We start from the raw sequence: 25,765 nt of genomic DNA on the forward strand, positions 1-25,765 counted from the left end.
GACTTGATTTGGAAATTGTCACATCTACCACATGAGCTGTTAGTTCACTCATCGCCTGGCCTTGAGCTCGGAGACTCCAAGGGGCAACTGGGCCACTCCCCCACGATGTATAGTCTCAGCCCAAGGAGGCTCCTTCCCCATCAGCAGCACTTCCAGCGCCTTGACAGCGTGGGCAACTTCTGGAAGACCCTGGGCACGGGGGCTTCGTGTTCTTGTTGCTTCCGAAGCCGACATTTGACGCATCAGTCTGACTGGTGCTGGATGAATTCCTTGGTCCTTTTTTTTTGACACCCTCGAACTTCACGAGGGACCTGAGGGCTGCCACGATGCAGCTAGGTGACAGCTGCACCTCTGTAGGCGATGCCGAAAAAGAGAGGTTTGTCAGGGTTTGAGCCGCATGGCTCATTCATTCTGCGTCAGGAGGCCTCCTGGGCCAGGTGCCATAGTTCTGTGTTACCGTCAGAGAGCACTGTCCCGCTTGCTGTGGTTCCTGGGCGTCCTGCACCAACTCTGGGGTTAGTGCCATCTGATTGCATGAAGGGGCTTGGCCGTCCTGAGAGGATGGGAGCTGTAGTGTGGACAGAGGCTGCAGGGCGGCCCAGTGCCCACAACCCCAGAACCCATGTCTCGGGATCCAGCCTGCAGCCAGCTCTGGCACAGCTGCGTGGACACAAGACCAAGAGGTTTGGAGGAGCAGACCACTGGGAACAGCTGCATGTCCCCCACTTGGGCTTGCGGGGTGGTCGCCAGGATTGGTTCCGTGCACTTGCCGCTTCCCGAGAACGGGGCAGCGCTTTGTCTGCAGAGCCAGGAAAGCTGTCTGCCTCTGTTCATGGACAGAAGTGGGAGAAAAGTGGTGTAGACCGCTGTACAGCTCGAGCCCATATCTGACTTTCTGGAAACTGCTTTTGTCTGGACGAGTCCAGGTCTACATGCTTAGCTTCCTCGAGACACGCCCAGCAGCAGCAGTCTGCAGTTTGGGGAGGGCCTGGAGAGACATGGTCATTGTGGCTTATTTCTTGGCGGGCTGTATTTCTTGTGTGGCAGGTTGTGGTAGACTGAATGACGGTCCCCCAAAAATGTCCAAGGGCCAAATCCCTGGAACGTATGACTGTAAGATCTTGCATGGCAAAGGGACTTGGCAGATGGGATTAAGTGAAGGCTCTTGAGATGGGGGATGACCCTGGATGAACTGGGTGGGCCCAGTACAATCACCAGGGTCCTTAGAAGAGGGCAGCAGGAGGGCCAGAGTCAGAGAAGCAGACGGGATGATGGAAGCAGAGGTCAGAGAGAGAGAGGGTAGAAGGTGCTCCACTGCAGGCTGTGAGGATGGAGGAGGGGGCCACAAGCCAAGGAATGTGGGTGGCCTCTGGAAGGTGGAAAAGCCCAGCTGCCCTGGAGCTTCCAGAAGGAACAGCCTGGCTGTCACCTTGATTTTGGACCAGTGAGACAGCTGGACTCCAGAACTGTACGAGAATAAATTGGTGTTGTTTTAAACAGGTGTGTGGCCGTTTGTGGCAGCATCCGCAGGAAGTGATGCACAGGCTTCCGGGTAGTTTTTCCTTCTACCTCTTGGACTTTGTGTATCTTTGGAATAACTGTTAGGTCGGCTGTCCGCCTGGTGTCCGAAACCCTTGCCACACCCTCCCGAGTCTCTCGTGGTGCTGCGAGCCCCACCAGCCTTGCTCGCCTTGGACTTAAATTTCTAAGTTGACCTGTCCAGCCCCAGACTCCTGTGCTCCTCCCTCAGCTTCATCCCTCTCTTGTCCTCATGGACAGTGCGGCCCAGTCAATTCTGCAGGGCCCAGCTAGGTTGGCCCTGGCATTCTCCTTGGAGAAACCTGCCTTGGGATGCCTGTGGTGTGGCGTGTCCCCCGTGGGCCACTCCTAGCCCATTTGCTTGGCTGCCTGCCCTCTGTGCCCTGGGCTCCCTCCCCCTGGCTCTCCTGCCATTTGGAGAGGCCAGCATGCAGGAGCTAGGAGAGGCACAAATGCCAGCAGGTACAGAAGGCGGGGGCATGGCCTTCCTCACCAGCCCCTCGATTTGGCGCCATGTTCTGGAAAGCTGGCTGGGCCAGGGCTTCTCTGACGCCAGGGCCAGCAGTGACAATAGGGCAGCAGGTGCTTAGACTGCTCGTGTGAGGTCAGGGGTCATGTGCCTGCCTCATCAAGAGCCTGGCATGTAGTTGGGGCTCCCAGTCGAGCAGGTGAAGCAGAAGACGTTCGCAGCTGGGCGTGTGTCTGTCTGAGGAAGGCAGGCTGTTCTGTCCCCTGCACCAGGCCCTTCTTGCAGATTGCACCAGATACAAGGGGGCCTGCTTGCTCCCGTCGGCGAGGTTTCCAGAGCCACCCGTGGGCACACGCCAGGCTTAACACGGGGGACAGGGGCTCCAGAGGCCTCTTGTGCCGCCTCTGGTCTTGAAGCCTGGTGGAGGATAAACTACTCCATCGGGGCCTAATCTTGCTTAGAGACTCCTCTGTCATCGTTGTCTGTTGGGGACTGGGCCGAGAGGGAAGCAAGCGGCTGGCTGGGGTTTGGTTCACCTGACAGAGAACAGGGGTGGGAGGGGAGGCTGCAGTGGAGGGAGAGAGGGGGAGACGCCCTCCCTTAGGGCCAGTTTGAGAAGGACCAGGGTCCCCAAGGGACTTTCACGCAACATACCTCGCGTAAACTTTTCTATTCGTAAGTTTACATACACTCAGGGGATGTACTTCCGAGCACGTTGCATACTGTATTTGTGTCAAAACCGCGAAGTTACAGATTTTACTCGTTCCGTTTCTGGAAAACACCCGCCAGAGAACCTGTAAGCCCCCGAGAGTCCACCCTCAGCGCCATGCCCAGCAGAAAACTCTTCCTGGCTTTGTTGGAAAAGGGTGGCCCCAGGCCAGTCATCGCATTTCCAAATTCTGGTGCCCAGGCAGGCAGACAGCATACGGGCAGCCGAGGGCTGTCACCCAGAAGTGAGGGTGCCCTTTCAGGCATTTCTCACTCACCTTCTCTGGTTGCTCTCCAGCCTCAGCCACCCTCCCCCTGGTGGCCCTTCCTCCTTGTCGGTGGAGGCAGCAGCTGTGAGAGGGATGGGGACCCAGGGAGGAGAGGCTCCTAGCTGCAGTGAACGTGGGTGTACACACGTCTGTTGGCATGCCTGCTTTTACTTCTCTGGGGGGTGAATTGCTGGGTCATAGGGTGACTCTTCACCTTCCTGAGGAAGCCTCACAGCAAGTCTCTGAGGCAGGTGCGATTACTACCCCATTGCACAGAGCAGGAAGCTGAGGCGCAGAGGAAGTGACTTGCACGCTCATGAGTGTGGGGGCGGCGGCAGCACCCAGCTCGGATGGTGCGGGAGCCTGAGGTGGGGAACGCTGTACTTTCTCCACATTTGCCAGAGAAAGGGGTGCCCCATGCTTGCAGAACCCCAGCACCATTTCTCCAGGTGCAGGGATTTGGCCACTTTTGTCTTCAAAGCGTGTCCAGAATCTGTGCACTTCTTGCCACGTCCACCGGTTCCAGCCTGGTCAAGTCATCACCGTCTCTTACCTGCGTACTATGATGGCCTCCCATCATTGTTGTCAGCCGCTCTTGGGTTGGTGCCTGACTCTTGGTGACCTCATGTACAACAGGACAAAATGCTGCCCGGTCCTGCACCTTCCGCGTGGTCGGCTACAGATTGAACCGTTGTGATCCGTGGGCTTTTCACTGGCTGTTTTTTGGAAGTCAATCACCAGGATTTTCTTACTAGCCTGTCTTAGTCTGGAAGCTTTGCTGCAACCTGTTCAGCAAGGTGGCAACACGCAAGCCTCCAGTGACTGACGGGTGGTGGCTAGCCAGTGGATGAGGTGCACTGCTGGGAATCGAACTCGGGTCTCCTGCACGGAGGGTGAGAATTCTTCCACGGAACCTGCAGCGCCTCTTCAGTGGCCTCCCGACTAGCCCTTATCCCTGTGTCCTGGGCCGATGGATCTCCACAGGGCAGCCAGAGTCAGACCGAAGCTGAAGGGCGTACACAGTTAAGCCTTTGACTACTGGGTGAAAGGTCGGAGGTGCAGACCCACCAGAGGCTCCTCAGGAGGCAGGCCTGGTGATCTGCTTCTGGAAGCTCATTCGTAGCCCTGAAAGCCCCGTGGAGCGGTTCTGCTGTGCGCACATGGGATTGCCGTGAGTCGGAGTCAGCTCGTCAGCGGCAAACAGCGACAGCAGGATTTTGTTAGTGTGGTATGGGGTAAATCCCAACGAAGCTTGCAAGGTAAGGCCCCCTGTTCCCTGTAGCCCAGTGTCCCACACCTCTCCCCGTAGGACCGGCCACTGTGAGTGGGTTTACGCGGTGCCCCCTCCTCCAGGCATTCCAGCCCTCACGCAGACTTTTCTGCGGGGACGGGGATCGCCGGCTTCCAGGTCCCTCACAGCGCCAAGCGTCGTGCGCCGGTCGTTGGGCGATGCTGCCCTCTAGTGCCCGCTAGGAGGAGCGTGCTCTGTGACCTGGAACCCCTCTCCTAGACTGGCAGGCTTCCTGACTTTCTTTCTTTCTCATTCCGGGTTCATTCTGGGGGCTGGGAAGGCAGGCAGGGGTGATGGACTTCGTCCAGTTTCTTTTGGAGCTCTCGCGTTTGTGTGCACTTGTGTTCTGGCTTTTTCCAAGTCCTCCAGCTTTTGCAAATGCACCAAGCTTTTGGAGACTCATCTGCCAAGCAGGCCCCTTCCAGCGGAGGTGGACTGCCAGCTGCCTGCTGGGTCCCCTGACCCCAGGACGGGGTGCACCACATTGGCCAACTCCCGAGAGGAGAACCTGACCCCGATATCCACTTTTCCTGTGGTGTGAACAGCCTGGGCCACTCTGCCTACTCGGGGTCAAAGTGTCCAGACCAAAACCCAACCAAGCCAGCTGCCATGGAGCTGACTCCGACTCTTGGCGACCCTGTGTGTCAGAGGGGAACTGTGCTCCACAGGGTTTCCAGTGACTGATGTTTTGGAAGTAGATCACCAGGCCTTTCTTCTGAGGTGCCTCTGGGTGGGCTTGAACCTCCAGCCTTTTGGTTAGCAGCTGAGTGCATTCACTGTTTGCATCACCCAGGGCTCCGCAGAAATGTTCAGGCTGGTTTATAACCAACCAGGCCCTTCTGGGCGACTGTGAGCATCTTTGGCCGTGGAAGCAGGCCGTCCAGGCTGGGCCTCGTGCACTCCTAGTCAGGATTCCCACCTTGGGCCGCCAGCGGGACTCCTTTGGCCAGGCCAGTCCTGTGGACACACGCGCCGCCCACAGGAGACCTTGCCCGGGGTCACGCACCCCTCTGCCTGTGTGGTCTCACTGTGAACAGAACAGGCTCACACATACACAGCACCCTCCCCTCCAGAAACCCCCGAGTGCTGCAGTCCATCAGCTGCGATGTATCGATTGGAAGCCAGTGCCGGTGAACACGGGCGGGTCCCCAGTCAGGAAAGCGTCCGGTCTCTGGGGGTCCCTGGGTTAGAATCAGTGACTGACTTCCGTGTTGCCTTGGCTTTCAAAACCAGGACACCTCTGTTTTTAATTAGCTGAGGTCACCCTGGTCTTTCGTACTCGGTGTGGGGGAATAAAGTACGCCTTCCTCCCTGCAGCCTGGGCGTTTGCACATGCTCCGAGGGAGAGGAGACCCAGAACGCGACGCCCTGACCTTCTCCCCTGTCTCCTCACAGGTGTGGCGCCCCCCCAGCTGCAGCCATGGGGTCCGAGGACCACGGTGCCCAGAACCCGAGCTGCAAGATCATGACCTTCCGCCCAACCATGGAGGAGTTCAAGGATTTCAACAAATACGTGGCCTACATCGAATCCCAGGGCGCCCACCGCGCGGGCCTGGCCAAGGTGGGTGAGGGCTGGCCCTGGTCCCGCTTTCCACCCTTCCACACCATGCCACCTCCCGCTGGGACCCAGCACGGCTAGCTGGCCACGTGTGAGCCACGCATCTCTCCTAAGGTGGCCGCAGGTGTTCATCGGCCAGCCGGTCGGGTGTGAGCTCCGCGTCTCTCCTAAGGTGGCCGCAGGTCTTCCTTGGCCAGCCGTTTGGGTGTGAGCTGCGCATCTCTCCTAAGGTGGCCGCAGGTGTTCATCGGCCAGCCGGCTGGGTCTGAGTCACACATCTCTCCTAAGGTGGCCGCAGGTGTTCATCGGCCAGCCGGTTGGGTGTGAGCTGCGCATCTCTCCTAAGGTGGCCGCAGGTGTTCATTGGCCAGCTGATTGGGTGTGAGCTGCGCATCTCTCCTAAGGTGGCCGCAGGTGTTCATCGGCCAGCCGGTCGGGTCTGAGTCACGCGTCTCTCCTAAGGTGGCCGCAGGTGTTCATCGGCCAGCCGGTTGGGTGTGAGCTGTGCATCTCTCCTAAGGTGGCCGTAGGTGTTCGTTGGTCAGCCGGCCGGGTCTGAGTCACGCGTCTCTCCTAAGGTGGCCGCAGGTATTCATCGAGCCATGTGAACCTCAGGCATTCAGCAAACATTGATTGAGCTCATGTGCTGGGCCAGGTGCTGTTCCAGGGGGTGGAAGTCAGAAATGAACAGCACAGCCCCTGGCCGGAGGGTGCAGACAGCTGAGTGGGGGCAGAGCTGGGGGAGCGTGGTGGCGGCCAGACGCCTGCCCAGGGCATCCTGGGAGAAGAGACCGGCTTTCTGGGGGAGTCGATGTTGGGGAGGCCTTCCTTTTTGCCTTTACGCCCCTCATTAAACAGCTCCTGGTTTTGGGGACGGGCACGGTGAGTTCAGACAGTATGACAGGGTGGAGGGTGACAAGGGCATCTCCCTTCTGGTCCCTGGTTCCCCGGCTCCTCTCCCAGGAAGCAGCCATGTGACCAGTCTCTTATGTGTCTTCCCACAGCGTGTGACGCATATGCAGGCAAGTGTGTGTGGGTGCAGGCAAGTGTGTGTGGGTGAACACAGATGTGTCAGTATGCCCTGTCTTGCTTTTAGATCTAAACGCTAACGTGCAGCTCTGTGTACGTCCTGTGAATGTTGAAGATGGATGGTGTGGTCTGTGTGTTTTTTTGTGTTTATGTGGGCTGCTAGTCTCCTGGTGGTGCTTCAACAGATACCACCAGTGGGTGGCTTTAACAGACCCATGCATTTTCTCACAGTTTGAAGGCTGGAAGTCCCAGTTCAGGGCGCAGGCTCTAGGGGAAGGCTCTTCCTGCGTGCTCTGGGAAAGGTCCACGTTTCTTTCAGCTTCTCTTCTCCACGTGGCATCAATCCTTCTCCATTTGGGCTTGCTTCTCTATGCCTAGTCGGCTCTTATATTGCAAAGGGGATTGGTTTGACACAACCGTCTGTCGCTGACATGATTCATTAACATAACCAGGAAGTCCTGCTCCCAAATGGGATTTTATCTGCAGGTATAGGGGTTTTATAGGGGTTTAGGGTTTACAACACATAACAGTGAGTGCGTGTGTGTCTGTGTGTGTATATCTCTTAACTCAGAAGGTTAATCCCGTTTGTTCTGGGTCTAGCTGCGTCCTGTGTGACTATCACTTTATCTGAGACACCTAGCTCTCTATTGATTAGACCAAAAAACAAACCAAACAGGTTGCTGTCAACTCAACCCTGACTCATGGCAACCGTGTGTGTGTGAGAGCAGAACTGTGCTCCCTGGGGTTTTCAATGGCTGATTTTTCTGAAGTAGGTCACCAGGCCTTTCTTCCGAGGTACCTGTTGGTGGATTCGAACTGTCAACCTTTTGGCTAGCGGCTGAGTGTGTTACCTATTTGCACCACCCAGGGGTTATTGCTTGAGAACAGTAGGTGTTCTGTATTCTATAAAAGGCCAGATAGTAAACATTTTTGGCTTTGGGGGCCATATGGTTTCTGTCATAGCTGCTCATTTTTGAGCCATTGTAGCTTGAAAACCGCTGTAGACAACACATAGACAAATGGGCATGGCTGTGTGCCAATATATCTGGAGACTGAAATCTGAATTTCGTGTTATTTTCACTTGTGAAACATTGTTCTTCTCTTGATATTTATCAACTGTTTAAAAATGAAAGAGACATTCTTAGCTTACAGGCAGACTCGACCTGTGGGCTGGATTTGGCCCCTGGGTTATAGTTTGCAGACCCCTTAGATGGGCTATGCCTGTGCTGCAGTGAGGATGTTAGCAGCCTCCTACCTCCGGCCACCCTCCATTCTCCTCTGTTACTAATAACTACTACTACTAATTGTTCTGCTACTTACCTTCATATCTTTAGTAATGAGCTAACACTTTGTTGCTGTTGTTGAAAATGTACACAGCAAAACAAATGCCAATCAGATGGTTTCCACCTGTGCAATTCAGTGACGCCAGTTGCATTCTTGGAGTTGTGCAGCTATTCTCGCTCTCCTTTTCTGAATTCTTCCTCCTCCATTAACATAAACTCACTGCCCCCTAAGTTTCTTCTCTAATCTCTCTAGTTACTCTTGTCAATTTAATCCCATATAGATAGTTCTTAAGAGAGCACGGTGCTCAAAGAAGACATTCTTTACTAGTTAAGCTAAATTATTGTTTGGTGTAAAGAAGACTTCAGGGATTTTTTTTTTTTTATGTAATTTTTATTATGTTTTAAGTGAAAGTTTACAAATCAAGTCAGTCTCTCACACAAAAACTTACATACACCTTGCTACATACTCCCAATTACTCTCCCCCTAACGAGACAGCCCGCTCTCTCCCTCCACTCTCTCTTTTCGTGACCATTTCGCCAGCTTCTAACCCGCTGTACCCTCTTATCCTCCCCTCCAGGCAGGAGATGCCAACATAGTCTCAAGTGTCCACCTGACCCAAGAAGCTCACTCCTCACCAGCATCCCTCTCCAACCCATTGTCTGGTCCAATCTGAAGAGTTGGCTTCGGGAATGGTTCCTGTCCTGGGCCAACAGAGGGTCTGGGGGCCATGACCACTGGGGTCCTTCTAGTCTCAGTCAGACCATCAAGTCTGGTCCTGTTATGAGAATTTGGGGTCTGCATCCCACTGCTCCCCTCATCTCTCAGGGGTTCCCTGTTGTGTTCCCTGTCAGGGCAGTCATCGGTTGTAGCTGGGCACCATCTAGTTCTTCTGGTCTTGGGATGATGTAGCCTCTGGTTCATGTGGCCCTTTCTGTCTCTTGGGCTTGTAATCGCCTTGTGTCCTTCATTCTCCTTTAATCCAGGTGGGTTGGGACCAATTGATGCGTCTTAGATGGCTGCTTGCTAGCGTTTAAGGCCCCAGACGCCACTCTTCAAAGTGGGATGCAGAATGTTTACTTAATAGATTTTATTATGCCAGTTGACTTAGATGTCCCCTGAAACCATGGTCCCCAAACCCCTGACCCCTGCTACACTGGTCTTCGAAGCGTTCAGTTTATTCAGGAAACTTCTTTGCTTTTAGCTTAGTCCAGTTGTGCTGACCTCCCCTGTAGTGTGTTGTCTTTCCCTTCACCTAAAATAATTCTTGTCTACCATCTAATGAGTGAAAACCCCTCTCCCTCCCTCCCTCCCTCGCCCCCCTCGTAACCACAAAAGAATGTTTTCTTCTCAGTTTAAACTGTTTCTCAAGTTCTTACAATAGTGGTCTTATACAATATTTGTCCTTTTGCAGCAGACTAATTTCACTCAGCATAATGCCTTCCAGGTTCCTCCATGTTATGAAATGTTTCACAGATTCCTCACTGTTCTTTATCGATGCGTAGTATTCCATTGTGTGAATATACCACAATTTATTTACCCATTCATCCGTTGATGGACACCTTGGTTGCTTCCATCTTTTTGCTGCAACAAACATGGGTGTGCATATATCTGATCGTGTAAAGGCTCTTATTTCTCTAGGGTATATTCTGAGGAGTGGGATTGCTGGATCGTATGGTAGTTCTATTTCTAGCCTTTTAAGAAAGCGCCAAATGGATTTCCAAAGTGGTTGTACCATTTGACATTCCTACCAGCAGTGTAGAAGTGTTCCGGTTTCTCCACAGCCTCTCCAATATTTATTATTTTGTGTGTTTTGGATTAATGCCAGCTTTGTTGGAGTGAAGTGAAATCTCATTGTAGTTTTGATCTGCATTTCTCTAATGGCTAATGATCGTGAACATTTCCTCATGTATCTGTTAGCTGCCCGAATGTCTTCTTTAGTGAAGTGTCTATTCATATCTTTTGCCCATTTTTTATTTGGGTTATTTGCCTTTTCGTAGTTGAGTTTTTGGAGTATCATGTAGATTTTAGAGATCAGGTGCTGATCGGAAATATCATAGCTAAAACCTTTTTCCCAGCCTTTAGGTAGTCTTTTTACTCATTTGGTAAAGTCTTTGGATGAGCACAGGTGTTTGATTTTTAGGAGTTCCCAGTTATCTAGTTTTTCTTCTACGTTCCTAACGTTGTCCCTATTTTTTCTTCCATGATCTTTATCGTTTTAGATTTTATATTTAGGTCTTTGATCCATTTTGAGTTAGTTTTTGTGCATGGGGTGAGGTATGGTCTCATTTCCTTTTTTTGCAGATGGATATCCAGTTATGCCAGCACCACTTGTTAAAAAAACTGTCTTTTCCCCATTTAACTGTTTTGGGGCCTTTGTCAAATATCGACTGCTCATATGTGGATGGGTTTATGTCTGGATTCTCAATTCTGTTCCATTGGTCTATGTATCTGTTGTTGTACCAGTACCAGGCTGTTTTGACTACTGTGGTGGTATAATAGCTTCTAAAGTCAGGTAAAGTAAGGCCTCCCACTTTGTTCTTCTTTTTCAATAATGCCTTATTTATCCGGGGCCTCTTTCTTCAGGGATATTTTTGGTTAAAAGTAAAAGGTAAAGGTTATCTTGGGGCAGTACCCTCTGAGTTCTATGAGAATTCAAAACTATGTTCAGCATTTTGCCCCCTTTTGATCAGGGTTCGTCTGTGGAATTTCTGACTGAAACGTAGACTGATATCTTTGTTCCTTGATTAATCACCTCTAAAAAAAGATAAAGCCGAAAAAAAACCCACTGCCATTGAGTCGATTCTGGCTTATAGCGACCCTATAGGACAGAGTAGAACTGCCCCATAGAGTCTCCAAGGAGCACCTGGTGGACTCGAACTGCTAACCTTTTGGCTAGCAGCCGTAACACTTAACCACGATGCCACCACCTTTAAAAAGAGTTAAAGCAGTAGGCTTTAAAAAAAAGATAAAGCGGTGGGCTCCTTCCCTTTCCACTTTCCCTTATTTCTTCTTTCCTCCCCTATTCCCTCTTGATTTTTCTTCATTAGACACTTTGACAATATGAAGTGATAGAATATTCCTGTCTGGGTCTGAAACTGTAGTTGCTGCTGGTGTTTTAGCCTCAGCTCAGCGCTCAAGGCCAGTTTCTCAACTGGCTGATGTCTGTAATCTTGAGAAGGTTCTGGAACCCATCCCTAGAGTCCTTTTCAGGTTTGGGGCTCTTCTTCCTGACCAACGGATCAGTTGGTCTGAATTACCCGCTTAACACTCCCCTCCTCTGGGGCCTGGCAGGCCCGGCCGCCCTCTTGGGTTCCCTGCTGTGGGGAAATTCTTTGATCTGCCTCAGTCTGTGTCCTGGGCCCAGTGTCCATGGAGCAAGGCGCCCTTCCTTTATCTAGGAATTCCACAAGGCTGTGCCCCTGTCCACGAGCCAGTTTCCATCTTCTCAGGAGGCCGCAGGCATTTCTGTTCGGGGACTTGAGTTGCCTTTGATGCCGGGAACGTTGTCAGGAGCTACTACTGTGGACTTTTTGTTCTTTTCCCTTCTGCAGATGCTCCTTTAAACCCCTGTCAGGTACCCCTCTGCCTTGTTCCCTCCCGTAATTCCTTACACTCATCCTGTTTCCTGGGCCTGGCCTTCCCATTCCTAGCTGTTTCTGGAAACATCTCTCCCACATGCTACTGCTTTGGATGCCACCTGCACTCCTGTGGTGGCTTCTCATCCATACTGTCACCGCGCTGGGCGCCTTCCCCCTCACCTCCCCGTGGTAGCTCCTCGTCCATACTGTCACCCTGCTGGGCGCCTTCCCCCTCACCTCCCCGTGGTGGCTCCTCGTCCATACTGTCACCCTGCTGGGCGCCTTCCCCCTCACCTCCCCGTGGTGGCTCCTCGTCCATACTGTCACCGCGCTGGGCGCCTTCCCCCTCACCTCCCCGTGGTGGCTCCTCGTCCATACTGTCACCGCACTGGGCGCCTTCCCCCTCACCTCTCCGTGGTGGCTCCTCGTCCATACTGTCACCGCACTGGGCGCCTTCCCCCTCACCTCTCCGTGGTGGCTCCTCGTCCATACTGTCACCGCACTGGGCGCCTTCCCCCTCACCTCTCCGTGGTGGCTCCTCGTCCATACTGTCACCGCACTGGGCACCTTTCCCCTCACCCCCCTGTGGTGGCTCCTTGTCCATACTGTCACCGCGCTGGGCGCCTTCCCCTTCACCTCCCCGTGGTAGCTCCTCATCCATACTGTCACCATGCTGGGCGCCTTCCCCCTCACCTCCCCGTGGTGACTCCTCGTCCATACTGTCACCGCGCTGGGCGCCTTCCCCCTCACCTCCCCATGGTAGCTCCTCGTCCATACTGTCACCGTACTGGGCGCCTTCCCCCTCACCTCTCCGTGGTGGCTCCTCGTCCATACTGTTACCGTACTGGGTGCCTTCCCCCTCACCTCCCCATGGTGGCTCCTCGTCCATACTGTGACCGTACTGGGCGCCTTCCCCCTTACCTCCCCGTGGTGGCTCCTCATCCATACTGTCACCGTACTGGGCGCCTTCCCCCTCACCTCCCCATGGTGGCTCCTTGTCTATACTGTCACCGTGCTGGGTGCCTTCCCTCTCACCTCCCGGTGTGGCTCCTTGTCCATACTGTCACTGTGCTGGGCGCCTTCCCTCTCATGTCCTTGGCATCCCCATTGCTGCCCTGAGCTTCTAATTCATCTGGACCAATTTTTTTGCAATTTAAATGGACTGGAAACCATTTGTACTGGGTGTTTTTGTGAGGTTAATATTTTCAGGGGTATAGTTTTTCTCTGCCTTTTGTTTTGCATATTCTTTTTCATGCTTCCTAAGTGGTGTTTCCATTTGCTGTTTTCTTTTTGATTGAAATTTGCCTTTAGATGTGGGAAATTCTTTCTGAAATCTGCTAAGGGGGCGGGGCAGCATGGGAGAGGCCCTGCCAGACAGAGGAGATGTGGGCGTGCATGTGAGAGCGGGGAGGGCACTCACAACTACAGTCAGCTCAGAGGCCATGGCAACTGCAGGGTCACTGTGCACACCCCACATCCTGCATGCGCACCTGCACACACTCACACGCCACACCTGCACAACCCACTTACACAACTGCACACACTTACACACCCCACATTCACATCCCCATACCTGCACAACCTATTCATTCACACAACTGCACCCTCACACCTGCACACCTGCACAACCCACTCACAACTGCACACACACATCACCACACACACACCCCCACACCTGCACACACCCACACAACCCATTCACACACCTGCACACACACACCCCACACCTTTACACACCCACTCACACACCTCTACGCAGACACACCCACACTCACAGCTGCACACTTACGTACCCCTCCTGCATGCACACCCACACACTGGGACATAGCCATTCACACAGCTGCTCACACGCACATACCTGCACACATCCATTCACACATCTGCACATATGCCCACACTCCTGAGCACGCACACCCTCTCACCTGCAGGCCCCTCTCCTCGCTCCTTTCCTGTCTCACGGGGATGGCATCTTGGTACCTCTAGCCACCTGGCCAGCCTCCCGGTCACTGTGCGGGGACAGATGGCTCAGGGAAGCATCTGCCACGGCCCTGGGCACACCTGCTTGTTTCAAATGGGCACCCTGGCTTCTGCCCCTCAGGGTGCCAGCCTCCTGACCCAGGTGCCCCCTCTGCCTGCCCTCAGTGACCTGAACCACCCTTCTGTGTGTGTGTGCACACCTGTGTATCTCTGTGTGTGTGGGTGTGTGTGTGCAGTGTGCATCTGTATGTGTGGGTGTGTTTGCCTGTGTGTGCATCTCTGTGTATGTGGGTGTGTGTGTCCCTGTATGTGTGCATATGCACATGTGTGCATCTGTGTGTGGGGGGAGTGTGTGCCTGTGACCCTGTGTGTGTGCATGTGTGCAGTGTACATCTGTGTGTGGGTGTGGGTGCCTGTGTGTGTGCACATGTATGCACGTGTGCATCTCTGTCCCTGTGTGCATGTACACACGTGTGCATCTCTGTGTGTCCCTGTGTGTGCATGTGCACACGTATGCATCTCTGTGTATGTGGGTGTGTGCGTCCCTGTGTGTGTGCATATGCGCATGTGTGCATCTGTGTGTGGGGGGAGTGTGTGCCTGTGACCCTGTGTGTGTGCATGTGTGCAGTGTACACCTGCGTGTGGGTGTGTGTGCCTGTGTATGTGTGCATGTGCGTACATGTGCATCTCTGTGTGTGTGTGTGCCCGTGCGTGTGTGCGTTCCCGTGTGCCTGTCTGGTGAGGGGAGCGTCATTGTTCCATCAGAGCTGCATTTGGTCATCTTCCCCCTCCCGCCCAGAGATCTGTAAGGCGTGGAGGGGGATGAGAGGGAGGGTGTTGGGTGCGTCACAGGCTGCAGAGGGGTGAGGCTAGCCCACGGTGGCCTGGGTCACACTCCTTCATGGGCTGCTGCGCCACGCATCCTCTGGGGGTGGTTCCCTGGTCACCTACAGGGAAGCACTGGGGTAGGAGAGGCCACAGGAAGGGGCTGGTGTGGGTGGCAGGAGACAGGGCACTGCCGGGTCCTTCTGGGGGTGTTGAGATGTTCTAGGTGTCCTCCTTGTGTTCAGGGGCGTAACCCCCAGGGCGGTCCTGCAGCCAGGCAGGTGCTCGCAGGGGAGGCCCCCGGCTGCTCCGACCCTTCTCCCCATGTAACGGCTTCAGGACAGGTGGGTTTGGGGGCAGGGCCAGCCCCTCACCTCCAGGTCCCACCTTCTGCCAGCTGCCCAGATGCTTCCAGCTTGGCCACACGACCTACACCTGGCCATCTGCCAGGTACCCCTTGTCCACCTTGGGTGCGTGGCCATCTCACTCTTTGTGCTTGGGTGGGGCTTGCCCCCCGGGGTCAGCTCGGGCACCACCTGGCCTGTGCAGCCCTGAGGGCAGTGAGGGTGCCCCGAATTCTTTTGGCTGATTTCCCCCAGTATTCACTGTCTGAAGACCCTCCTTTCAGGGCCCGATCTTGGCAGAAATGTGGGGGTGTGAGGCTCCAACATGTTTCTTCTTCCGTCCCCCGGACGTTCCCAGAGATGTCACACACAGCATCCTCTAGGCGACCCTGTGTTGACGTAGCCTTGGTTGGTCCTGCTCATCATGTGGTTTCCCCTTGTAAGGTGCTGTGGAGTCAGCTCCAGCCCATGTGCAACAGAACCAAATGCTGCCCGGTCCCATGCCGTCTTCACAGCCACTCCATGGCTGCGGCCATCGTGTATTTTGAGTGCCTTCTAACCTTGGGGGCTCATCTTCCAGCACCACGTACATCAGACACTGTTGTGTTGTATGATCCAGAGGGTTTTCACTGGCTGATTTTCAGAGGTAAATTGCCAGGTCTTTCTGCCTAGTCTGGAAGCTCCATTGAAACCGTCCGCCATAGGTGACCCTGCTGGTGTTTGAAATCCCGGGGACATAGCTTCTAGCATCACAGCAACGTGCAGCGACTGCAGTGGGACATACTGACAGAGACAGGTGGTGGAAGTGTGGTTTCCAAAACCCACTGCCGTGGGGTTGGTTCCGACTCACAGGAACCCTATAGGGTAGAGTGGAAGTGCCCCATAGGGTTTTCAAGGCTGTAATTCTTACGGAAGCAGATGGCCATATCTTTCTCCTGTGGAGTGGCTGGGGCATTCAAACTGCCGACTTTTCGGTTAGCAGCTTAATGCTTAACCACTGTGCCACCAGGGCTCCTTAAGTGCAGTTTACACGTATGCAAACCAGATATGGGGGTGGGGTGTGTAACTGTCCCTGGTGTTCAGATGCCTTTGCTCCAGCAGTGCCCATCACTGAGGCTGTAAAGGAACGAAGTAGCTTAAGGCCCTTTGTCGAGAGTGGAAAATTTGGGAGCAAAGCGTTTTCGTTCAGATTCTGGCGGCGTTCCCTCCAGTAGAACTGAAGTGAGGAGGTCACAGTTCCCCTGGTGAGTGCCTTCAGCTTGGACTTGCAGCTCCCCCAGGTTCTGGATGTGAGGCCCACGAACTTCCCTGCAGTCTGCAATTTAGGCTTTCGGTAACGAGGTGGCGTTGCTCAAGTTCACGGGCTCCTCCTTGTATATTCCATTTCTCTGTAAGACCGTTTTGTGTCCTCGAGGTCTGGGCCTTCTTGTTTTTATATTCCACCTCTGCCATCGCAGATGTTTTAGTGTATCACTTGACTCTTCATGATTTCTCACTTGAAATCTTAACTGTAGACTGGCAGGCTGTGACTCTTGTGCCCTGTGGCCATGGCCTTGTACAGACACGGGCCGCAGGTACCTGCTGTACTGTGGCTGTTGTCAGGTGCAGGCAGGGTAGTGGACAAGGCCCAGCCACAGCTTGGCCCCTGACTGGGTGGTCACGTCCTCCAGGAGGTGGCCCATCCCTACTTAATGCTAGACCAGTGCTGCTCATCCCCAGCACTACTGACGTGGGGCTGGATCCTTCTCTGGGGTGGGGCCGTCCTGTGCGCTGCAGGGTGTTGAGCAGCATCCCTGGCTTCCATCCACTCGATGCCAGTAGCACCCCTCCCCCCTGTTGTGACAACTACAAATGTCCCGAGACATTGCAAGTACCTCCTGGGGGCAAAACCAACCTGGGTGAAAACTCCTGGGTTAGGGGATTCCACTGACCCCTAAGAGACTCTGACCCGTAATCACCTGACCTCCTGACGTCCTGGGACACTGCTCACATTTAAATCCCCACGCTGAGTGGGGAAGAGAGAAGAGGGGAATCACAGGAGCTGGAGGGTCCCCCTGGTGTACACCGCCCTTCACATCTGGAGTTTATTCTGGTGTACGGTGTGAGCGGGGATTGAACTCGGTATTTTCCCAAATAATGAATGCAAGGCGTCTTCCCCCCAGTACTGCTGACACGGGGGCCAGATCCTTCTTTGGGGTGGGGCCATCCTGTGCGCTGTCGCGTGTTGAGCCCCATCCCTAGTCTCTACCCGCTCAGTGCCAGTAGCACCCCGAGTCGTGGCAACCACAAATGTCCCCAGACATTGCCCAGTGACCCCTGGGGGCAGAGTCACTCGGCTGAGAAGCCCTGACTTCTCCTGTTGTTATTGCTATATTTTGGGAAACACCCCCTGCCTGCTCACAGCGGGGGCAGCGCCTTCTGTTGTCAACAGGCAGCTGGAGGATCAGTGTTTTCGCTGCAGAGCAAAACCCTTTCTTAAAGTGATATGATACCACGGTCCTTGGGGACGGTGAGTGGATACCAGCTGCTCCGGAAACTGTCAGTTAGCGTTGGCACAAATCGCCGTCCTCCAGCATTGGCCTTGAGCTGGGCAAGCCCCTGCACCCCCAGAACTCTGAGCTGATGGACTGGAAGCAGGGGTTTGGTTCCTTCTCCCACAACCGTCGGTGGCCAGCCTGCATCCTGGAGGGAGACTTGGGCTCCCATCTCACACCAGGGTTGGGAGCCACCAGCCCCGTGTCAGCTGTGGGGAGTGCCCGGCACCCAGGTGGTCCATAGTGCCAGCTGGGGGTCTGGCCTGGTGCCTCCCCAGGCTCACCCTGACCCTAGGAGAGAAACAGGCAGTGAAGAGGCCGGGTAGCTTGGTAGAGAGCATGGGGCAGGGGAAGGAGATCAGGAGCCCAGGCCCGCATACTTCCTTCATTGCCTTGGTTTCCTTACCTCTTGAGTGGGGCTAAGACACCCCGCTGAAAGCCCCCCAGGGCAAGCGGTCCCAGGACAAAGGCTGGGAGAGTCCTGGCACACGGGCAGCGAGTGAGCCTGGTTGCCGCTGGCCTCGGAAGGTCACCGCCATCACCACTCTTCGCTCGACTTCTGAGCTGGCTCTGCCCAGCAACACACTGGCTGAGTGGGGCCAGGGCCTGCCCAGGATGCTGGAATGTGGTGGCTGTGTGCCTGGGCTCGAATCCCGGCTCCACCACTTTCCAGCAGGTTGTTAATTCTGTGCCTCAGCTGTCAGCAGCACCATAGCTGTATCCCCTCATAGTCGTTGTCACGAGGAATGGACACACTGGGCCCGGGGCTTAGCTTGGAGGGAACGCGTCCTGCCCCGCCCCAAGGCGCAGACTCAGCACCCCCTTCCCGCACCTGGGCCGGGGCCCTTCACTGTGACTTGGCAGCCAGACACTTCCCGGAAGCCCAGAGACCCAGCCCTTCCTGCCATCCCCTGGTATTCCCACATGGAAAGACCTGGAACCTGCTCAGGGTCGAGGTACGGTGGTGCCCGACAGCCAGGCAGGGTTGCCGGTGAGGTAGCTGTGCCTTTGCTCAAAGCGATCTTCCCAGAGAATCCACCTGGTTATCCTGCCTGGGGTTGTCACCCCCGCAGCCCCAGGCTCTGGGTGCCTGTCCCGCTCCTCTGTCGTTGGTCCCTAGTCCCTGTATGAGTGTCTAGGACAGCCTTACGGGCACACGCACTGGATTTAAACAGTGGAAGTTTATTCTCTCACAGCTCTGGAGGCCATAGGTCTGAGAGCAAGGTGTTGGCAGGTTGGCTTCTTCCAGCTTCTGGTGGCTTCCGGCAGGCCTTGGCTTGTAGCTGCATCGCTCCACTCTCTGCCCGGTCTTTACATGGCCTCTCCCTGTGTGTCTGTCTGTCCTCTTCCTGTTGTAAGGGCCCCAGTCAGTGAATATGGACCTCCCTAAATGACCTCATTTTGACCTGACTACATCTGCAAATATCCTATTTCCAAATGAGGTCGCATTCTGAAATAATGGGCAGACGTGGACTTGGGGGAACTCTTTCCTACCCAGCACAGTTCTTAAAACTTTTTCACTTAGTACCCCATTTCCTGGTCTATCCTGAGTATCGATTCTCTGCCCTCCTGTGTGGAATGGAAGTCCTCCAAGGGCGGGGTCTGTGCTTCCTGTTGGCTCCCTGCACCTGGCAGGTGCTCAGCGAAGCAGGGCTGGGATGAACACGGCCACCTAGCTCTTCAGCCTCTTGGCTTACGAGGCCTGCATGGCCAAGTGGTTGTCCCAGCTGTCGTGTGGGGTGTGAGTGCAGGGGTGTGTTAGGGTGCTCGTGGGTGTGGCAGTGAGTGCCTCCTGTGACAGAGGGATGGGGTCTGTGCTTAAAGAGCACATCCGGGTTCAGATTTCTGAAACTCCAGCACACATGCAGACCCAACTCCACCTTGTTGTGGTTGTCAGCTGCCACCAGGTCAGCCTCTGACTCACGACAGCCCGCGCCCAGTCCTGCACCATCTCCGTGATCCGTGACAGATCGCACCTTTGGGATCTGGAGGGTTTTAATGGGCTGATTTTTAGAAGTTGATCTCCAGGCCTTTCTTCCTAGTCTGTCTTCGTCTGGAAGCTCCACTGACACCTGTTCCGCATCCTAGCAAAGTGCAAGCCTCCATGGACAGATGGGTGGTCCCTGTGCGTGAGGTGCACTGCCCTGGACGTGAACCCAGGTCCCCCACTGAACCACAGTCCTGTCTGATGTTTGCTCAGTGGGTCGTCATGCAGATCTGTATTGGGGTTGACCCCGGGGCTCTGGGGTTGCCTCTCCAGGTTGGCAGGCCCCGGGGCCCAGCTGCAGAGGACACAGCTCTGCCTTAGTAGAGGTACCCATGTCTGCCTGGTGCCAGAGTCCTGTTGTTACTTTTGTCGTTGTTGGGTGCAGTTGAGTCAATTCCAACTCACAGTGACCTCGTGTGAGGGAGCAGAACTGCCCCACAGGGTTTTCTAAGCTGTAATTTTTACAGGAGCAAACTGCTAGGTCTTTTCTACCACAGAACTGCTGGTGGGTTTGAAGTGGTGACATTTTGGTTAGCAGCCAAGTGCTCAACCTTTGCACCATCAGGGCTCCTTACCAGGGTCCTGGGAGCGTTAAATACACGTAGATTCCTGTGAGGGATGCTGCCTTGCCCCGCCCCGAGGGAGGTGTGCTGCGGGGGGCGTGGCGTGGCGTGGCGAGGCGGGGCGTGACGGGGGCGGGGCGAGGCGGGGGCGGGGCGGGGCGAGGCGGGGGCGGGGCGTGGCGTGCCAGGCGTCCAACCCCAGCTTGCCTCCTGCAGATCATCCCGCCCAAGGAGTGGAAGCCGCGGCAGACGTACGACGACATCGACGACGTGGTCATCCCCGCGCCCATCCAGCAGGTGGTGACGGGCCAGTCGGGCCTCTTCACGCAGTACAACATCCAGAAGAAGGCCATGACCGTGGGCGAGTACCGCCGCCTGGCCAACAGTGAGAAGTACGCGGGGCCGGGCGGGCAGGCGGGGGGCCGGGCGGGCAGGCGGGGGCCCGGGCGGTGGCAGAGGACAGGTCCCGGCGGGCTGCGGCTCTGACGACAGGAAAGCCGCACCTTGAGGGGCCAGCACGGGCGGCAGGACGCGTCTAGGGAAAACGGCGCCTCTGGCCAGCACTGACACTGCGCCCCTGCAGGGTTGTGAGGCGTAGTGGCTAAGTGCTGCGGCTGCTAACCCAAGGGTCAGCAGTTCGTATTCGCCAGGCGCTCCTTGGAAACCCTATGCGGCAGTTCTACTCTGTTCTATAGGGTCGCTAGGAGTCGGAGTCGACTCGATGGCACTGGGCTTGGTTTTGGTTTTAGGGTTGTGAGGAGCCTAAGTTGCATCTCTCCTCTCCCCCAACTGGAGTGTCCAGAGGCTGTCTCCGAGTTGCCCCCACTAATTTCAAGGTGAATAGATATGGATAGCAGCGATGCCAGCACTAAGCCTCTGTGTCTGCGGTGCTTGAGGAAGGACGTTGGGCCATGCCGGCTTCATAAACGGACACTGCTCAGTGGCGCCCCCTTCGGGTGGTGCCTAGATACAGCCCTGCAGGCGATCCCAGGGGCCGCCCCTGTGAGGCATAGTCCACTCAGCTGTGGCTGCACAGATGTGGGGTGCACGCTGCCCCCCAGAGGGCATCCGGACATTCTCTGGGTGCCGTGGCCCTCGGCCCACCTGTGCCCAGAGCACCAGCCTCACACTGCATTTGTCCCAGAGCGCTTCCCTCTCTGGTCTGAGTCTTGTCTCCCCACCACGTCCTCCTGTGACACCTCGGTTCTGTGTCACTTCCTCAGAGAAGGGCTCTCTTGTATACACAGGCGCCTGCACACCACTCCCCCTGGGATAAACCCTCTCTATCAGCAACCAGGTTGTGCCGTGTGCCCTGCAACGGGGACCATGTGTCTGCCCTCCCAGGGTGTGTTCAGGAGGCGTGCCAGAGCCCGGGATCGCCATGTTCCTTGGCAGCCATGGGGTGGGTCGTGAGGTGCACCAGCCCATGCTCTGAGCGTCACCCTGTGTGGCTGTCCTACTTGTCTGTCAGGTACTGCACCCCCCGGCACCAGGACTTTGATGACTTGGAACGCAAATACTGGAAGAACCTCACCTTTGTGTCACCCATCTACGGGGCTGACATCAGTGGCTCCTTGTACGATGATGTAAGTACCGAGGGCCCTTCCTGCACCTGAGACTGCAAGGGTTGAGGAGAGCAAGGGACCCTGGCGTCCTGGTGGATGGGGGGAGGGGCGTGGACGGTGGAGGGGCATATCATGGCTGTGGAGGGGAGGGGCACGTTCGGTGAAGGAGAGGGGTTTGGATGGTAGAGGGGACCCATGCAGAGGGTGAGTGGGTGGGATTCCATCTGGAACAAAGAAAGTTAAAACTGAGCAGGATGGTTAACTGCGCTTTATATTTAGGCTCTAACCACAATGCTGTGCAAAGAGGAGAGAACGAATCCGGTGCCCTTCTGTCTTGCGGAATTTTTCCTCCCAAACCCTGAGAGCCCCGCTCGTTCTGTTGTAGCGCCTTCTGCTCTGTGGCTGCCGCCAGGATCCCTGCCGTAGAGCAGCTTTAAAAATATTACCTGCGAGTTTTTGTTTTTCTTGGGAACCTCTATCAATTCTTGGTTATCCAAGCTTGTTTCTTTTCAAGTTCTGGCAATGCCGTCATCCTGGAAACCGTGGGTGTGAGTCTTCAGCCTGCTGGGCCAGCCGTTAGATTAAGTCCCAGCCTGTCCCTGCCTCGGATAGGAAGGTCCCCGAGTGCTGTGGCCTGCACAAGGGCAAGAACTAGACACTGAGTCCAGCCTCACCTTGACTCCGAGGCCCAGGACAGGGTGAGGTTACCCAGAGGGAGGTGTGAGCCCCTTGAGGACAGGGTGGGGTTATGCAGAAGGAGGTGTGAGTGGCTCTGAGGCCTGGGACAGGGTGTGAGCGGCTCCAGGACAGGGTGGGGTTACACATTGGGCAAATCTGCTGCAGAAGACCTCTTTAAAGCATTAAAAAGCAAAGGTGTCACCTTGAAGACTAGGGTGCGCCTGCCCCAAGCCATAGTAGTTTGAATTGCCTCATATGCATGTGAAAGCTGGACAATGAATAAAGAAGACAGAAGAAGAATGGATCCCCTTGAATTATGGTGTTGGTGAAGAATAGTGAATGTAGTATGAATTGCCAAAAGAATGAACAAATCTGTCTTGGAAGAAGTACAGCCAGAATGCTCTTCAGAAGCAGGGATGGCAAGGAGACTTCGTCTCACATACTTCGGACATGTTGTCAGGAGGGGCCAGTCCCTGGAGAAGGACATCATGCTTGATAAAATAGAGGGTCAGTGAAAAAGAGGAAGACCCTCAACAAGATGGATTGACACAGTGGCTGCAACAGTGGGCTCAAGCATAGCAACGATTGTGAGGGTGGCACAGGACTGGGCAATGTTCCATTTTGTTGTGCGTGGGGTCTCTTTGAGTTGGAACTGACTCGACAGCACCTAAGCTGAGCCGTCTCCTGGACTGCCTTCTGGGGGTCCCATGGCTAAAATCTGGCCCTCTCTGCCCCTGTGTTTTCACTCCGGAGTTGTCTCTTTCTGGAACATTCTCCTCCACTCCATCCATGCTCTCCGTAAGAGCAGCTGGTGGGCACCACCTGAGTCCTGGTCGCCTGTGGGGAGAAGGGTGGGAATAAAGCTTGGGATCCTCTGAGCAGGGTAGGGACACTCCCAGATGTCCAGAAGAGGAGACCACAGAAACGGGCTGGAGTGTTGCAAGGGTGTGGCCGCCTGAGTGGGGTTTTAAATGAACCATTGGCTGAAGTTTAAGGTGGCCCACCCATCCCAAGCCCCCTATCTCCCAGGTGAGGCCTGAAGTAGCAGTCCCCATAGCCCAGGTCAGGGATCGGCCCCTGACTCCACCTGGCTCCTCGCCCTGCTGCTCCAGTCTCTTCCTGGAAGCCACCTGAGCAGCACTGGAGCGCACTGGGGACAGCAGCCCTGTGTCCAGCTCACAGGGCCTCTAGCGGGCCATGTGTCTGCCATGCCTGGCCTGGTTCGACATGCTCATTTTGCAGATGGGGAAACTGAGTCCCAGAGTAAAGAAACAACTTGCCCAGGTCACAGAGTAAACTAGCCCGGTCCCCCCCATCCCCCCCAAGTCAAGGACATCCGCCACATGGCGAACATGTGGTCTGGGCAGCCAGGTGTGTCATGGTGAGCACTTCCCGGTTGCCCTGCCCCTGACCTTGGGCTCCTGGAGGCACCACAGCCTCCCTATCCTTGTGATGGGGCCTGACCACTGCGCCTTCTCTCTGGGTACCGGGTCTTGCCACATCCAAGGGCAGAACCACTCACTGAGGTGGGGGGCACCTGGTGAGTCAAGGACGTGGAAGAATACTGAGGTTCACGAGTGGGTCTGTGCCCCTGCTCAGGACCCCATCAGGCTTGGAGGGCCCCTGGGGGCTGGGAGCTGCTCAGCGTGTGTCTGTGAGCACTCATGACCAGATGGTGTTTGTCTGCTCGTGGCCTTAGACTAGATGAGTCTGGGGACGTCTTGTCTCTGCTGGCCGGCTCGGGAAGCCTGCACCATCCCCTCTGCCAGGAGCTCTAGAGGTGTGTTAATATTTCACAGCCCACAGCACACACTGCACAGAGGCCATCACCACATGTACCCAACTTGGAATCCAGAGAAAGTTCCGGTGCAGGCAGACGGGTGGTGTGCACCGGCCCTTCCTGGTCCAGGGAGGTGGGCCAGTGGTTAACCCTTCAGACCCACATCTGTAGGGCGTGAACAGTGCCTGGAGGGGTCAGACACGAGGGCATGGCCGAGCTTCTGAGTGGGCAGTTGGAGGTTTGGCTGGCGGGGTCCCTGGTGCTCTTGCCCTCTCCTGAGGCTCCCACGGCGCCATGGGACCTGGAGGTGACGAGGTTCGGCCTTCCTGTGAGCATCTGCGGCAGCTGGGTCGCTAGGCGGGCGTGAGCTCTGACAGTGTGCGCACTGCCCCACAGGACGTGGCCCAGTGGAACATCGGGAGCCTGCGGACCATCCTGGACATGGTGGAGCGCGAGTGTGGCACCGTCATTGAGGGTGTCAACACGCCCTACCTGTATTTTGGCATGTGGAAGACCACCTTCGCTTGGCACACGGAGGACATGGACCTCTACAGCATCAACTACCTGCACTTTGGGGAGCCCAAGTCCTGGTGAGTGCCGCCGGCTTCTCCTGGGGAGGATGGGGGCCCCGAGGGAGGGGACTCTGGGTCAGACGAGGGGCCTGGGGGCCACCTTCTCTGTGACCCCCTGAGTTGCACGGCTGGGCCAGGCAGGATGGCAAAAGTTGGGGCTCTGTCAGTCAGACCCACTGGCCCAGCCCCAGTTGGCATCAGCGGCAGCCTCAGTTTACCTACCAGGTGCGGGGATGAGGAGACATGCTCCCTCCCACCCCCTTGCTTCCCAAAAGGAAGCTTCCAGATCTCTGGAACATGTCGTTTGCCCTCTGCAATCCCTCATGCTGAGCTGTTCCTAGGGCCAGGGTTCTGGATGTGGTTCTGGTGTCCCTTTGGCCACGTCTAGTGGAATCTCCCTGGCCTCTGCTGTGTGTGCAGCTGGGGTGCAGGGTGTCTCCACGGGGCCCCATGGCTTCTGGCAGCCCTCAGAGCAGCAGCTGCTCCATGCCAAGCTCCCCTTTGCCCCGCTCTTAGCTCTGGACCTCGGGGCTTAGCAGCAGGCCCCCTTCTGCTTGCAGCTTGCACTGGCTGATTTGCAGCTGCAGGGCTGTGGGAGGTGGGCCTGCCTGCAGCCCCTCCAGGTGAGAAGAGGTTTCTGTTCCTGTGAGGGGGTGCATTCAGCACAACCCATCTGCTGGACTCCCTGGGCTGGCAGTGGTATGGGCGCTCTCATGTCCCGTCTGTCTCCCTGTCGCGGGGCAGGCAGGCACACACTGTATCGTGTGCTGTGGTGTGCTTTGTTCTTGATTGGGTGTTCAGTGGCGACTTCTGAGCTGGGCGCTGTGCGTCTCCTCACCTCCCCATCCCCAGCTCTTAGAAGGTTCCGTGGCCAAGATAACCATCACCACTCAGAGAGTGCTGCGGGGAGCAGCAGACCCAGCGGCGACTTTGCTTAGGAGGCTCAGGGCATACAGCACGGCTGCATGGCTGGGAGGCCAGGCGACCCTGGCCAGTGCTGCCCCTTCCCTCAAGGGGCGTGGGGGGCCCCCAGCTGAGATATACCCTTGAGTAGCTGCATCTTTGCGCCCATCTTTGTCCAGAGGGAGACCACGGGAAGAGAGGTGGGGGGATGCCCACCCCTGCTTCCACCCCAGCCCACTACCGTGAGCATGAATCCCGTGCAACAAAGTAGGTTGCTGAGAATTTATGGAGCAGCCCACCCACCTCTCCTCT

At 55.8% G+C, this 25,765-nt stretch overlaps 1 protein-coding gene across 2 annotated transcripts in view; it reads left to right on the forward strand.

Moving 5' to 3' along the window:
- The window catches only part of KDM4B (lysine demethylase 4B), a 226,417-nt gene that overhangs the window by 58,513 nt on the left and 142,139 nt on the right, over window positions 1–25,765 (forward strand). For both annotated transcript variants that reach the window (XM_049876484.1, XM_049876486.1), the window contains exons 3-6: window positions 5,672–5,837; window positions 20,172–20,347; window positions 21,427–21,541; window positions 24,375–24,568. In XM_049876484.1, coding sequence (XP_049732441.1) covers window positions 5,697–5,837; window positions 20,172–20,347; window positions 21,427–21,541; window positions 24,375–24,568 — 626 coding nt within the window. In that variant the 5' untranslated portion in view covers window positions 5,672–5,696. The remainder of the gene's footprint in view (window positions 1–5,671; window positions 5,838–20,171; window positions 20,348–21,426; window positions 21,542–24,374; window positions 24,569–25,765) is intronic.

The sequence above is a fragment of the Elephas maximus genome, chromosome 3, assembly GCF_024166365.1.
Source record: "Elephas maximus indicus isolate mEleMax1 chromosome 3, mEleMax1 primary haplotype, whole genome shotgun sequence".
Taxonomy (NCBI): Eukaryota; Metazoa; Chordata; class Mammalia; order Proboscidea; family Elephantidae; genus Elephas; species Elephas maximus.